The 15642-nt window shown below is 30.8% G+C and overlaps 1 protein-coding gene across 1 annotated transcript; it reads right to left on the minus strand.

Moving 5' to 3' along the window:
* Positions 1 to 13247: 13247 nt before the first annotated feature.
* LOC128182568 (uncharacterized) lies at positions 13248 to 15187 on the minus strand. The gene is made up of 3 exons (XM_052851283.1): positions 15073 to 15187; positions 14725 to 14844; positions 13248 to 13452 (listed from the first exon to the last, which is right to left on the minus strand). Exons 1-3 carry the CDS (start codon positions 15140 to 15142, stop codon positions 13322 to 13324), a joined length of 321 nt encoding a protein of 106 aa, XP_052707243.1. The 5' UTR covers positions 15143 to 15187; the 3' UTR covers positions 13248 to 13321.
* Between the last annotated feature and the right edge of the window lie 455 nt (positions 15188 to 15642).

The following is a 15642-nucleotide window of genomic DNA, read 5'->3' on the forward strand; positions in this document are numbered from 1 at the left end:
TTCAGAAAAAATAAACGTTGAATTGAGTCTCATTTCTAGAAATCAACGATTGTATTACTCTTTCTAAATCACTTTAAATTTTTTACTAAACATTTAACTATTTGTCGGATAATACTTACTGAAAAATTTTGGTCTTAGTTGGGCGTATAACTGCGGCAGAGCAGTAAACGTTACACCGACAAATAGAAGTAAACTTTGCATTTCCTGTCTTCTTAGTATCGGAATGATGTGTTATGTTCAGCTGGAAATGATTTCTTCTTTTTATACTATTTTCCAAAATATTAGTACATAGGACACCGGAACAAAAGTCAATAAGAAGTCAATGTTTACTAATATTTACCAAATACAACAATGAGCCATTTCACCTAAAACAATGCATAGAATGTTTTCTTTAAAAAATATGTATCTGTAAAAGTACATTATTAGGTATAGTCAAATGCCGTAGCATGGGTATCTGGTACGCATAGTTTGAGACAAAGATAATGAACGACAGTTTGTTTACCACATTGCTTGAACAAACAAATAGTAAAACAGATAAACAGGGTCATGTCATCCATTTATCATATGGCATTACCGTAGTTTTCAGTAATCAATATATATTCTGTAATATCTATTACTTATAAACAACACCAGTAATTATTGTTTGGAATGTTTGTGTCGCAGGTCAAAATTAAAGTGCAATGATTTTTAAATGATTAATATCATATTTCTTTTAATTTTCGTACATGTGTTTTGAAAAATAAGGATATGCTTCTCTGTGAGTGGGATTAGTTTTCTTTGATTATGTTTGATTGACAGGTGGAACTTCCTTCCACAATTGATGTATCTAATTAAATAATAGTTTATAGTTACCGTGCATGCTGGGAATTATAATCAATCGACTTTGCACTATCCAATACGTGATTAATTACTATAGGTTAATATACACATGGGCTGGAATAGATAGATACATGAAAATTGTAGACAGATAATGGTATCTTTTATAATTAAATTTATACAGGGTTAAAGAAGGTAAAAAGTGTTTCGTTTTACATATGCTTCTGTTTGTTTTTTTGTTTTGTTTTTTTTTAAGCATTTCCAAACATGCACAACAGCGAGAACACAGTTGGGAGAAAACTGTGCAAAAACGTAAAATAAGATTTAATTATAAAGCGATCGCAATATGTTGTAGGCAGTTAGCAGATGAAGGCAAAATTCCTTTATCAGGGTATGTAGAAAACCTTTTAACAGGAATTCTGTGAACGCCTTCACTTGCATGTACTTATCATACCGAAAGCGTTTAAATGATCTGATATTAACCGTGTGATTTTTTTTTACTCATTTTTAATATTTTTTTTCTTTCATAAAATGTTTTGGAAACGATTTTAGAAATCAATAGTGTTTACAAAGTCTAATCTGTGTTTAGGTAAAGAAGCACTTTTCTGTTGATGTGTTTAATATCAATTTCGATTTGATATTAAATATGTACATGATTAATCAATTTCACCAATATGTGTAATGGAGGAAAATGATAAGATAGTTATCTAAACAAAACGTCAATGCAAGTGTACCTTAAAGTTTTTAATAAGTACTTAAAATTGTTTTACTATAAGTTACACCATGTAAAGGGGGAACTTTTGCAGTTAACCTATTAAAATTTTTAATGCTATTTAACATATTCGTGTCTGAACTGTGTCTATCAAAAAATTTACTGATCATTTTCACCACTCCTAACAAATCGCATTCTGTTTATCAAGTTGTACCAATTCCTATTCCTTTTAAAAAACACTTCAAATAAAATGTATGCAGCTCATTCAAACACCTATTACAGATCATGTTCAGAGCTGTATTGTTTTATACTTTTGAAATCGATAATGTTTAGAATATTTCGTAATCAATGACACATTTTGCAACTTAGGAGCAGGAATTCAACGTACTTGAGAGACCTTATTACGTTGCTTTAATGTATTTGTATATGATTCTACAGTCTTTTGAGTTTCAACATTGACAATCACTTACAATTGTTTGCGTATTTTCAAGATCCATTTTAATGAATAATTGAAGAACTATTTGGACAAAAAGAAGTACAACCAAATAAAATAATTTCTCATGTGTTATGTAACACCTAGAAATTGAGGGATTATTGTAGAAAAAATATATAACTCGCTTATATACCATTTGTGATGTACATATACATTGTTCTTTTATGCTTGCTAAGTTCAGATCCATAAGAAACATACAGAGAAAGGGAACTCTTATTTGTTAAAATGTACGCACTTTAAAGCATATCAAGTCTGTAATATAAGGTTTAAAGTATAATATTTATACAATGATTTAACAATGGTCTCTGTAAATACTAGAAGATACTTCTGAATTAATGAATTAGTAAATACATCGGAAATAGACGGTACTAATCTGTTGGGGACTTTCAGTAAAGAAAGACGTAGTGTAACAATTTCTTGTCACTCTATAAAACTCAATCAAACCACACTTGTCTTCTCATATTTTTAAGAACAAACAAATAATATGCATTGGATTCGACTTTTAATTTGTATTTGCAAGTTCATAAAAACAAAGGCAAATAGTTTGCAGTGTTTGTCACATCTTATTTTTCTATGATATTGTGTTTTCTTTCCAGTGGACAATGTGTAGACAAAAACAATCCTGTTTTCTAAAGAATTGTTAGAATTGACTCCCAACATATATAAATTAACATATCATACTTTCAATTGTTCATCTATTATTTAAATATCATCTATCAAGCAATGCAGTAATTTGAAAAAATAGATTGCTTATATTTAAAAGTGACAGTAAATGTTAAAATTTCCTAAGACTTTTTCATATTTGCCCCTTTATTTTTTGTCATCTAATGCAGTGGCAAAATCTTAATTATCTAAAGTAGAGTGTGGCATTTCAACTATTTTATTATTCTTCATATGTTATAAATCTGAGCTACCTCTGCTGCATATGAAATTAAAGAACGAAAGAGTAAATGCGCAGTTCTATTTGTAAAACATGCCTTCTTTTCCTCTAGCTATATCACAGACAAATACAGCAGGAACAAAAGTCTTTAAAACTAATTTCAAGAGTTTGTAACGTGTTTCTTTTCACCTACAAACGAGTCAATCTGCTTATAATAATCAAGCGCTTCTGGAAGAGCTTGATTATCTTCAACCAACTAAATTAAACTATGACATGTTTCTTTATGTAACAAACATTTCTTTAATCATCCTCATTTGCTTACGTTAATTCCAAACTACAAGTACAAATAATGAACATGAAGGGTAAACATTTTTAAAGAATTATTTGTTGTCTACAAAAGATACCAATATTACGTATTGTGTAGCTGGTATCTTGTATGCAAAAAGTTGAATCACAAATCGTTCATCACTAAAACAAGAGAATTGTAGAACCGATAAACAGGTTCATGGCTTTAATATATTATAATGTAATTCAAAATGTATTGGTTTGTTATTTCAGAATTAATTGATTTACTCGAACATCAATTTCTTAATAAAACATCAATGAATTTTTTTTCTTTATTTTTTTGCAATTTTCTTTTGCATCAATATATAAAGTTTTATTTTAAAATGCAAGGATGTTTTATTTTCTTTAAACAATGTTGGTCGTCTTTGATTCCGTTTGAAAGACAGATTGAAAATTCCTCCTACAATTGATGTCTCTAATTAAATTATGATTTATAGTTTCCGTACATGCTTTACATTCTACGCACGTCCTGTGCACTTCAGCGTGCGATTAACTATCGTTAAGAAATTAACATATCTTGGTGCGTGATGTTGAAGAAACAAAACTAAGTTCATTCACACTGAAGAAGCATTTCAAATGTTAGTTGTATAAGAATCTTTTCAATAAACTCAACGGCCAATTATTTTTTAGGATGGATAAAATATTTCAAAATCGTAGTCTGTTTTTAGGGAGGGGGGGGGGGGGGGTATTGTACGTTTGAGATAAAAACAAAATTTTATATGTATTCACAGAAAACGCACATCCACAGTAAAATATGACTGTGTTTCTTAAGTCTTGTTCTAAAATTTTAATATTAAAACATATTTTAATTTCAAACCTCGTTATCACCACTATCATTTTCTAATACTATGCTTTAAATGATACTTTTTTCATTCTTTTTTCATAAGATTGCTATGAAGAAAAGCCAACTTTACCATGAACGATTCTCCTTACTTTTTTCAACCAAACATTCAAATGTGCCATTAATATTTTGCGAGACAATGGATTGAAAAAGACACAATATTTCATTTTAATGTGATGAGAAAAACAACCACATGGACGATGAAATTCTACAAGTCTATTTGAAAGTCTATGGTTTGGAAACTAATAATATTATTGACATCGACATTGAATTTGAGATTGGTGAAGCATTTTTTATAACTTAATTCATATCTTTCAATGCACCAAATGTAAAAAGGAACTGTTCGTGAAGTAGGAACAAGCTTATCTTTCAAGAAAGACTGAAGTTAGCATAGTAAGATGTAGAAAAAACACCAAAAAATTATATTACAGGCAAATAAATTTTTCACATTTTTTTTTATAATGAAAAATATATCAATACACAAGGTACACATCGTTGTCATCTTGGATGCATTTAAAACTGTTAGATCAGGTGGAAGTTTCGCTTTAAACTCATAATGATCATAAAAGGCGTAGATTTTGAATTCAATCAACTTTCAACTGACGAAAATGGATATGGAGAGTCGTTTAGGCTTTCTAAAAGAAATGTTATCGATATAGTACAATATTTCATTCCAGACTGTCCTCTTCCATTTAAAAGTCACGAACATTTGATGCATATGATTGTAAATTTGTTGACTGATATTACAAATGTCAAGTTAACACCCAAAATAGGACCACGTAATAGTCGGTACTTTTATTGTATCAAGGGAAAATAAGGTCAATCCAGAATACACATACTATCATGTAGGAGTGGTCAAACCTTACGCTGTCAGATTAGGAAGGCATCACAGTGAAGATAAAGGCATTGATGTAACGCTGTTTTATATAATTATGTGTAATTCAAAAGGAACACTCAATTAACTATTACCATTGTTTGTGTTCTACATCTATGTAATTGCTATTGGACGTTCTTGTAAATATTATGCTTCAAATTTGAGCACTATGTTAAATATTTTAAATTACATTGAATTATATACTTGTTTGATGAATTTAATCCATAGAGGAAGTGTAGAATGGTTGCCTGTTTTTCTTATATAAATTAAATATTCGTACATTAATTGTAAATATCTAATAAATCAAGATTATTCATGTAGCTCATTTTTTTCTTTAAAAAGTCAAAAAGTTTATTTTAGATCAATTTCAGTTTTATTGTCTGAGATTGTTTCATTAATGGAACATAACATGATGATTTACACTGCAATTTTTCTGCAGCAGACCAGTCCGGCATCACACAAACCGTCTCCTGCTTCGACACCAAACAAACAATGTTCTGCCGAATCGGTGCATTCCGCCATGGGAAATCTGGTTCCGCACTGATATTCTGCTTCCACTAAATATTAAAAATGTCCAAACATCATCAAGAGAACTTGATTTATTGAAATTAATAAACAATGATGCAGACTTTATAACAAATTAACTCTTAGATGATTAGGCGATAACTGCAATTAAAGATTTACCTAAATCTGTAGGAGATAATATAGGTGGAAGGTGCCAATATATGCCAGGGTCATTTTGTCTGACCTACAGAATAGGCATGTGTGCCGGTCCAACTATCTTGAACATTATTATAACAGCGAAAGTGACGATAAACTAGATGCGTTCTCTTTGCCAGCAACGAGTGGGTCTTCCGTCCGATTTCCCATAAGATGAAGTTCAATTTTTTTTAAAGTTACTTCCGGTGACGGAAGTGACAGCCGACATTCTTTTAACCGAGGTACACCAGACAAAAGTTCTATCATCTCTAAAATTTACAGGCTTCTATCTATACTCGTTTTTGGGATACGTCGCAAACAAAATTTACTTTTAAAAATCGTAAAACACGATAACTACCGACCGGAAGTAAAAATTTAAAAAATTGTAACAGCGGTACAATCTTCAAATAATGAGGCATTAGCCAAAAAAATTAAAATGAAATCAAACGAGCCATCTCCGAAAATTTATAAGAAAAAAACAAAAACAAAAAAAGTAAAAAAGAAACAAAGAGAAAATTAGAAAGCGGAAGACCCTAAAATTGCACTCGTCGTATATATTGTCAACAATCTAGTCTGGCAATATGAAATATATCATACTCTACCTGTTGATAAAGTACAGAAAATAGCAAACAGGGCAAAACCCGTAGTCAGTAGCCTGATGAAAGCCATATTTAGTGTTTATGTAATATCAAATAATCTGAGTCTATTTATACACTTTATTGACAAGTATTAAGGCACAGGTTGTTTCGAGATAAAATTAAATGAGCTCTTTATCTCTTTATATTTTTAAGCGTTCCTATGTTTCATAGATACAACATAATTCACGATAATTCTCTGTGTTTAAAATTTGATAGTGTTAGCGATTACTTGTTTTAATCTATTTTTAACATTGATGCCCAAATGGTGATTTTGTTATTAAAACCTCTTTTCATTAAACATGTCATACTTTTATGTATTTTATTCAGATGAAAGTGTAAGTAGCGTTCGAATTGAATTTATATCCAAAAATAAAAAATACCATAAATTGTAAATCCCAGACATCTATGTATAGGTCAATTGCTAGACCCAGAGATACTTTTTTTTTTAAATTTTTAATTGTACATGTATTTAAAATCTGAATTGGAGCACAATGAACACATGCTTGTATCCATGTTTGAGTACGTTAAGTGTATCTCATAGTATTTTTTAGATATCTCGAAAATAAGACGGAAATGCTTTATGTAATAAGGTACAATTTTTAATAATGTTGCATTTAAAACAACTTTTCCATAGTAAACAAGCCAGTTTTTAAACGCAATATTAACCGCGTTAATAACTACATGTAACACACATTACTTGCATATATACAACAAAATTAGAGTCGTTTATTGACAATCAGAAAAGGAATGGAACAGATTTGTCTAAGTGATGGCGAGTATGATCATATTAAATCAGTTCAGCTTATTGAATATCATCAACACTAATATGAAAAAGGTATATAAGATGAGACGACTATTGCTTATGATACATTTACCAATAGCTAGTTTTTAACGATATTTTTATTTTCATAAAATAATAGATCAAAGGTTCATGTTCATACCTGTAATTAGATTTACCTAAATCTGCAGGAGATAATATAGGTCGAAGGTGTCAATATATGCCAGGGTCATTTTGTCTGACCTACAGAATAGGCATGTGTGCCGGTCCAATTAACTGGAAATACTGCGTTTTTGGGAAAGTTTAATTTTTTCATATAAATAATATGTTTAATATCTATATTTGTTGAAATAATAGAAAAAAAATATGAATAGGTGATAGCACTTTTGAGGTTATCCTAATAAACTGCAGTACTCGGAACTGCCATCAATAGGCATTCGATTCATAGATTTAATAATACAATGGATATTCTTGAAAATCCAATCGTTCAAAATAAATTAATTGTATATACGTCATTTATAAAACTAATAGCTTAAAAATGACTAGAAAAATAAAAACTAGTACAAATAATATGCGACATCAACAAAATACGGCACTGGGTTTCGGCATACAATAGTGGATAGGCAATGTCAGTATCTGTAAAATATCACTGTAGACAGTTTTTTATTATTGAAGAATTGATCTAATTTTTGCTAGCCAAACGAGAATGATTTATAATTACAGTACTTACTGTAATATTATTTTTTGTAGAGGAAATCTTGTGCAGTATTTCTATATACACCTGAAAATATCTAAAGTTTAAAGATAAGGTGAAATAGATAATCTCATTCAAATCAGACTTTTGTCTTTTTCTCTTTTTTATGTGGCCATTGCATGCTTGTGACACTTTTACGACGATTACTATGCATAGCAAGACTGAGATGATAATTGTAAAAAAATTGATTAAAAATACATGAATTTGAGTTGAATTTAAGCTTACTTATAAATGATGTATGTATACACTGTACATGTATTCTTTAAGAATAAAATGTCAAAGAACAAATACTGATCACTGTTTTCTTAAAAAATAAGCGTTGTTTAATTTTCCCAAGAATTTTTTTTCACAGTTTATCTTTAAGCCTATCAAACTATTTAGTCAAATGGAGGCGTATTTAAATGTCTCTTTGAATACTTAAAGAAATTCAGTCCATATAATATAGCATTATATGTTTCATGTAAAGAATTCTTAATTAGTTAATGCAAAAAAAAAATTGAAATATCCATGTGACGTTTTTGGTCAGAAATGCTGTGTTTTATAACCTAATTTAAACCATTTTAAAAAGCCATGAATCAAAAACTTTATTGTATTTGATTTTGTTTTATAAATTCAATGTAAATATGATAAAGTTTACGTTGGACTTCGACGTATTCCAGCAGATCAACCTTGTAATGTATTTTTTAAAAACTTGATATATTGCCATGCATTAGTATGATGATTTCACAAATGTTTAAGACCCGAAGATTTGATTCAACTTCTGATTTCAGATGGCGTTCGACTAAACAGCTTAAATAAATGAAGATTTGCAGAACAACAATTATATTATAACATGAAAAACTGAACTAACGACAAATAAAATTTTTGTTAAATATTTCATTGATTTATTCGAAATCACCTTTGTACGAATGTCTTCACAATTTACATAAAGTTTTTAACGTGTCCGCTAGCTAGAAGAATTAAACATAAATGACAACTAGTACCGAGCACATTTTCTTTCTTTTCAATATTCTCATAAGGGCAGACTATAACTGTTGAAGAATAGGTGGAACCTTCAAAAACAACTCATGCATGGAACTCATGCAGTGGAACTGTGTGAGGGGGGCCTGTCAAGGCAATGTTGTGCTTAAAGTGCGCTGATAAATACCCGAATCATCTTATTACATCTTAACAATATTAATTTGTGACTTGAAATAAGCGTGTTTAATCATTGAAAAGTCCCCCACGATTTTTTGAAGAATACTAGTACACATAGCATGTATTTAATCTAATGTTCACCCCAATCATATGAGAAATCTTTTGAGACCAAATATTTATGAGAGTTCGATGATCGTGGCCATTTTTAGACTAAATTGACCTCCTTTAGAGGAAAAGTTCTTTAATTTATTGAATAATTTCATTTTCAACGCTTACTGTCAGAATGCACCACATCGCAAAAAGTGGCAAAATCGTTGACCACAACTGTCACTGTATGTGTATCTGCAGATCTGACTGATGTAACTTGTAATCGAGCCAAGACAGGCACATGTAAATAGAAGCAAACATCAACTTACATATGGTTACAAATATTAGTTTATTGCTAACTAAGGGGGATTTAGAGATTTTTCGCTCGGAGATACCAAAATTATCTCATCCCCGAGCTACTTATGTACAATGCCCGTAGATAGGTAATATACATCTGCCTTGTACAAGGCAAGATATATTGTAAAATATCCTTTTCCATTCAATATCCAAGTATTTATTTGGATGTTTCTAATGTGCGGTATTATTTATACATATTTTTTAGGGCATTGAATCCAACATCAGACTTACCATTTAGAAACATAAACTGTCCAAATACTCCAAAAATATTAATTGCTATTTCTGTCTAAAAATATTTTATTATTGGTTGAGACAAACAATTAAAGATTAGGTAAATATAATATCTACTGCAAGATATCCTTCTTAGTTTAAATCTAAACTAAACTAAACAATTTTTAAAAAGAATTAGAATACCAGTATTAGGTATTAATCAAAAACCGTGAACCATATTGAATTTAAATATGTGCGGCATGGTTAAAAAAAATACCCTGTTCTGTGACGTTCCCTGTCCTGCTTCATTTGATGCAGTTGATGCTGATGCTCGATGAGATATATTCTAAATGGGCTCTGGACGCAGTGGGCGGACTCACTTGAGTCATTCGACGGCAAGAACTGATTATCAAAATCACTTTCGATTTCACTCGCTGTTTAATTTTGTTTTGTAACTCAGAGAAGATTTGAATAAAAGGAAGAGCCTATCGCGCGAGCTCGTAGTCCAGGAAGTATAGAGTTACGCCCTTTAATTAACAACACGAAAATCATCGTTGTTCATCTGAATAACATGACTAAATGCATGAAATACATGGTTCATCCATATATGAACCAATTATTTTTACAATCCTCCAGTAGTCCAAACAATGTATTGATACGATAGATAAATTTGATTATATATCTTGTCGATGCAGAAAAGTTTATATAGTTTCAAATATTTGGCACTGAACCATCAAAGTTTTCGAATCCATGAACCATGAACCAACAAAAATATCGAATCCATGAACCATGAACCAACAAAGTTATCGAATCCATGAACCATGAACTAACAAAGTTATCGAATTCATGAAATAGAATATAAATACATTTTTTATTCAATAAAAAGTTCAAAAGTAGATAGTAAAATGATTTGAGTTGTAGCACTCTTCCATTTCAATTGGGGTGCGACGATAGCTCCATTATCCTAGTCATCGTTCAGACGTAGCAAGTCACTGTGAGGTTTAATGTACACAGGGCTCGGGCAGGTCATGGTTAGGTCAGTCGACACTGAAAAATAGACAACACAGAAGGCAGTATATGGTTCTAAAAGGAGAAAAAAGGGGAGATGGTGGAGGGTTGAAAATTAGGTTGAAAATTATCTACAGTACGTTTTTTGAGATAATTAAAAAGTGTCTTACCAGTCTTAAGAAGAATCTAGAAAGGAAGCGTTAAAAGAATACTTATTTAGAAGTAAATTTATCTGACCGGGAAAGATCCGGATTAACAAAAATACTATAGATAAATTTGCATATCCTAGACAAACGAGGAAATTAGGTAGTGTTCACAATATGATATAGATGTAAGTGCAATAAAATGAAATTATATTATTGCATTGACAATCATAATAGTATATATGCTTTGTGGCAACGCACTTTCAAAAAATTACGCACTTTTTCAAAGTGCGTTAAATTTTGGACAAAATCAACGCACTTTGAAAAAAATTTTCAAAGTGCGTTAAAATTTGGACAAGATCAACGCACTTTGAAAATTTTTTTCAAAGTGCGTTATGAATGAACATCAACATTTTTTGATATCGACACTCTTAACGCACTTTGAAAAAATATTTATATATCACAAATTCTGGAACTGAATTTCTAATTTTTTGTTAGTATGATGATTTGTTAACACTCGTGAATCTAATTTAACGTATTTAGAACGGGGATGGGGATGGGGTGGGGGTTAACCAAAGATACAGGTCAAATACCAGTCCATCATTTAATTGATTACATAAAGAAGGTCCCCTACCTCTCATTTTCCTTCCAAAACATATGATATTCAGTAACTTTGGGTAAACATTTAAGATCGGAAAAAGAAATATGCTCTGTATTAGTACATGAAGTGATATTAAAAAAAACGAGCTGGCCGAACAATAATTTCTCCATTGGTATGTTAAAGAATCTATGTGTTTCAACAGTAACCCTCTTTTCGTATTCTAATCAAATAAATCACTTCAATAAAAGAATATTAACACTAACGAACATTAAATTATTATAAACTTAAAAACAAGCATTAGGATGTGGGTTAATTTTTTTTTGCATTTATCTTTTCAGAGATCATATTGCTTTTGATAAACAGAATTAAGGTACCCTTTTTTCAAATCATATTGCAATAAGACAGTTGAAATATATTATACATTGATTTCCATTATTCATATATATAAATCATATTCGTTCAGGCATAGCCCAATACTAGTATACTAGATAAGAGGAAAATTTGCTGCATACTCAAAAAAGGAAATGCAGTTGCTAAGCAATGAAGTTCATGTGATATTTGATAATTCAAACCTCCCGAAATTTTTGGTGTAAATTGTCGGCATTGTCTTAATAGCTTAGGAGAAAAGAAAAAAAAAATCTCATTTAGAAACTGCTTATCAAGCTAGCTGAGAATGCAATGAGTTCTTCTTTAAATATATCACATTAAGATGAACAAGGTTAAAACAATCTTTTCTTGTATATAAAACTATCAACTGTTTTCATTAAACTATGAACATTTTTTTTCAAAGTGCGTAATTTTTCAAAGTGCGTTGTAACAATGCTTGCATCAAAATATTTTCACTTTCACAAAGTGGCTGATTTAAGCTGCTCTAGAATGGGTGGAACTTGTCGATACAACTGGACCTCTTGCAGCAGAAAAGAGACAAGGCTGAGCGTATTTTGTAGGGGAGCCTGTCACGACAATGCTGTATATCATGTTCAACATTGACAACTACGTCTTTGTGAACGAATCGAATAGGAACCGATAATTGAATTCATTGAGATTTGTTTTTAAATTCTGATTGTTATCGAATGTTTGCTTTTAGTAAATTCTGATATTTATCTTTTATGAACTAGTATTTTCATAAATGATAATACATATTGACATTTTTTGTGCTCGTTTTGTCATAAACAGTTATAACCTGACGTCTTTCGCATAAAAATTACCATGGTTATAAGACACTAAAGATATACATAATTATGTACCACTGGATCCAAAAATTTGTAACCAGTTCACAATTTATAAAAATATACCATCTCAATACATTTTGCTCCCCTACATCTGATTCAATGCATACGTAGCTTTCATCAGTTCTGTTTTTAATTAACTGTGCGCCAATTTAAATAAAGGCATAATAAAACGTAGCATAATTAAGAGATTGGTATGATAAATTTCTTAAATGTCGGACAGTTAACGTATATTAAAAAATGTGCAATTGTTTCTAGAAGCATTTTTTTGACACTGTAGCAAATACAATTTCTAAGTCATCCCTTAAAGAAAGATCTTTTAGCTGTGATTTTTTAAAAAGAAAATAATCGCAGTTTTCTCGCAGCGCATTGACTGATACATGTAGTCTTTGATAGGAAAGGAAGCAAAAAATCAAAATACACAATACTTATCCCAAGACTCACTTTGCTTTCACGCTTTAATAAACCACAGGATGAATCTCTGCCATTCAGTCAACTGAATGATAACTGAATGGTCTGGAAAGGTGACTGAATTGCACACATATGCCGTTACCTTTTAGTCACCTTTCAATTGACTGAATGGCAGAGATTCATCCTGTGAACGTTTTTAAAAATGTATTCAAAAGAACATCACAAATACGCATATAAGTTATATACTTTATTTCTGTTTACATTTTTGATTGTCCACAAAAGGACTACATATTCGATAACTGCTGACATCAATATTTACAGCACTGCCTGTTGTTGCCCCCGCCACATAAATTCGCGCCATCGAAGCCTCCACGGCAATAACTACTAGTGTACTTACATCGACCCAACCAGTACTTCTGCTCACAGAGGCGATCGGCACCTGAATCCAATTATACATATGATTTAATATCCTCTAGTGTATATATACGTATACATATAATTTTAATGTTTGAATGTTTCGCTGTGTTGTTGTACGGTTATTTGTAATATTTCATAATGGCGTGCTATACGTCTTCCTTTTTTCAGCATATTGTAGAATTGTACTTTGACAACTTAATCATGTAAAACATTTTTATCAGTTTCCTTTTATTAAGAATTTGTTATAATGGTATTTTTAGAACACTTTTGATTTCAGTAAAATAATTATTTGATTTCTATAGTTATAAAAGCATTTTACTTGTTAATAGACATGACAGAGCCTCATACTTTTTATCCTAGACATTTGCCAAGGAACTTTACTGTGATATTTCCCATATCCTCAATATGGGAATATGTTGAAAATTTGCTTACTTTTCATAATTCTTTAATAATTTTTTTTCTGTTTTAGTGTTCAAGCTACCACTTGCATTATCTTACCGATACACTATTTCAAAATCATTTATCACTGTTCGTTTGCATTTCAAATGTCCAATGCTTTTCAAGACACTTTGTTTTTGTCAGTTTAACTTTTACGTCATTCCTGTATACAGATATTGTTGTCAATCTTTTCTTTCAAACACTTTATACATAAATATATTGTAACGTAGTCTTAATTTACTTGTCATTTTAATTAATTATTATTTGTTTTCTTGCATTACCTATTAATTACTCTTATTTAAGCGATCAGTCAACCCCTCTTCTTCGATTTAATTGGACAAGGTCAGTCAAAACCTTACGTTGAAACTTTTCTAAGGTTAACGTCTATCAAAATGGAAAACTTCTATTTACGAAATTTGCTATTTTCATCAGGCTAAGTATGCCTGATATATGCCTAAATATTGTTGTGTAAACTCAATTCTTTTTAATGATCGACTTGTATTTGCAAAATCTTCTTTTGACCAAATATGAAAGCAAGCCCCCTGATCAGTATTCCCTTAAAACTGTATTATACGAAATTTGCTATTTTCACCATACTATATATGCCTGTTGATGTTGGTGTAAACCAAACTCCATTTAAGGATCGGCTGGAATTTCCAGAGGTCCTGATTTGACCAAACATGAAAGCTTAAATATGGAATCCAGTGTGTAAGTACATGTACAGTATTCACATTGAATGTATTCCTATATGATGTGTTACATTTCGAGACAAAAGAAATCATCTACACGTTTTTTAACACACCAATAAAAATATGTTTCTCCAATTGACTCTAAAGGATAAAATTTATCCTCCCACCTCTTACACAGCACTGTCTGTTGTTTGGCCCTCCACAGAGTGGCGCGCTGTTATACCGACCGCACGGCTCACTCGTCCACTGACATCGCCCGTTCAGTCTCCAGCATGGAGAATCGTCAGCTACAGCATTACAGACTTGTTATTAGATTTGAATACAATACGAATCCAATCATCTTGCGTAAAATATTTTAAATCAAACTTTTGATTTAAATGATCAGTTAACCACAGTTATTGACCGTAAGCTCATATTTTTTATTAAACATGGTCTTTACAAAATCAGTTTTTAGATACATCAAAAAGGGTTTATTTATTATTTAATGAATATCATTCAATGAGAAAAAAGCTTACCATTGACACTATTCTCAATTAGTACAAACAATGCATAGACAGAGACAAAAAGCAACAAATAGTTCCTCATTGTGTCAAATCTATGGTAGAAATAATGTTAGCAACGACAGTATCATATTCATATACCTCAAAACAACACTTAATGCTAAACAGATGTTTGAAGCACTATTGATGTTGTCTTATAATTGCCACCGTAGCAAAACTGATGTTACATTAATTGGTTTGTTTGTAACATACGTAAAATGGTTACTTTCAATAAATGGCACTGACAATACTGTCAATTGTACTTAGTATGACGATTTCAAACCAAAATACACTTGAGGCCGGTTTCACAAAATAATAAAAAAACAACAGTACGTTTTGTTGAAATTAGAAAAACTGTTTGATTCGCATAAATATGTTGCCACTTATCAGAATAGGGTGAGTCTCAACGAGATTACCGTTCAATATCAAGTGCTTCTATATTGACATGTAAAAAATTATTTGGCGTCCGTTTGATTAATGTACACAAATAATTATTTATCCTAACATATTAGAGTAGAACCAGAAATATTTGTTGATGAATTAATT

The sequence above is a fragment of the Crassostrea angulata genome, chromosome 4 (genome assembly GCF_025612915.1).
Source record: "Crassostrea angulata isolate pt1a10 chromosome 4, ASM2561291v2, whole genome shotgun sequence".
Taxonomy (NCBI): Eukaryota; Metazoa; Mollusca; class Bivalvia; order Ostreida; family Ostreidae; genus Magallana; species Magallana angulata.

What these genes read in the sequence shown, in the direction of transcription:
- LOC128182568 (XM_052851283.1), bottom strand. Translation starts at nt 15,142, where the DNA reads ATGAGGAACTATTTGTTGCTTTTTGTCTCTGTCTATGCATTGTTTGTA. An exon ending in AATTGAGAATAGTGTCAATG is followed by an intron (nt 14,845 to 15,072) that starts GTAAGCTTTTTT and finishes GTAATGCTGTAG; the next exon opens with CTGACGATTCTCCATGCTGG. An exon ending in CAGACAGTGCTGTGTAAGAG is followed by an intron (nt 13,453 to 14,724) that starts GTGGGAGGATAA and finishes AATTGGATTCAG; the next exon opens with GTGCCGATCGCCTCTGTGAG.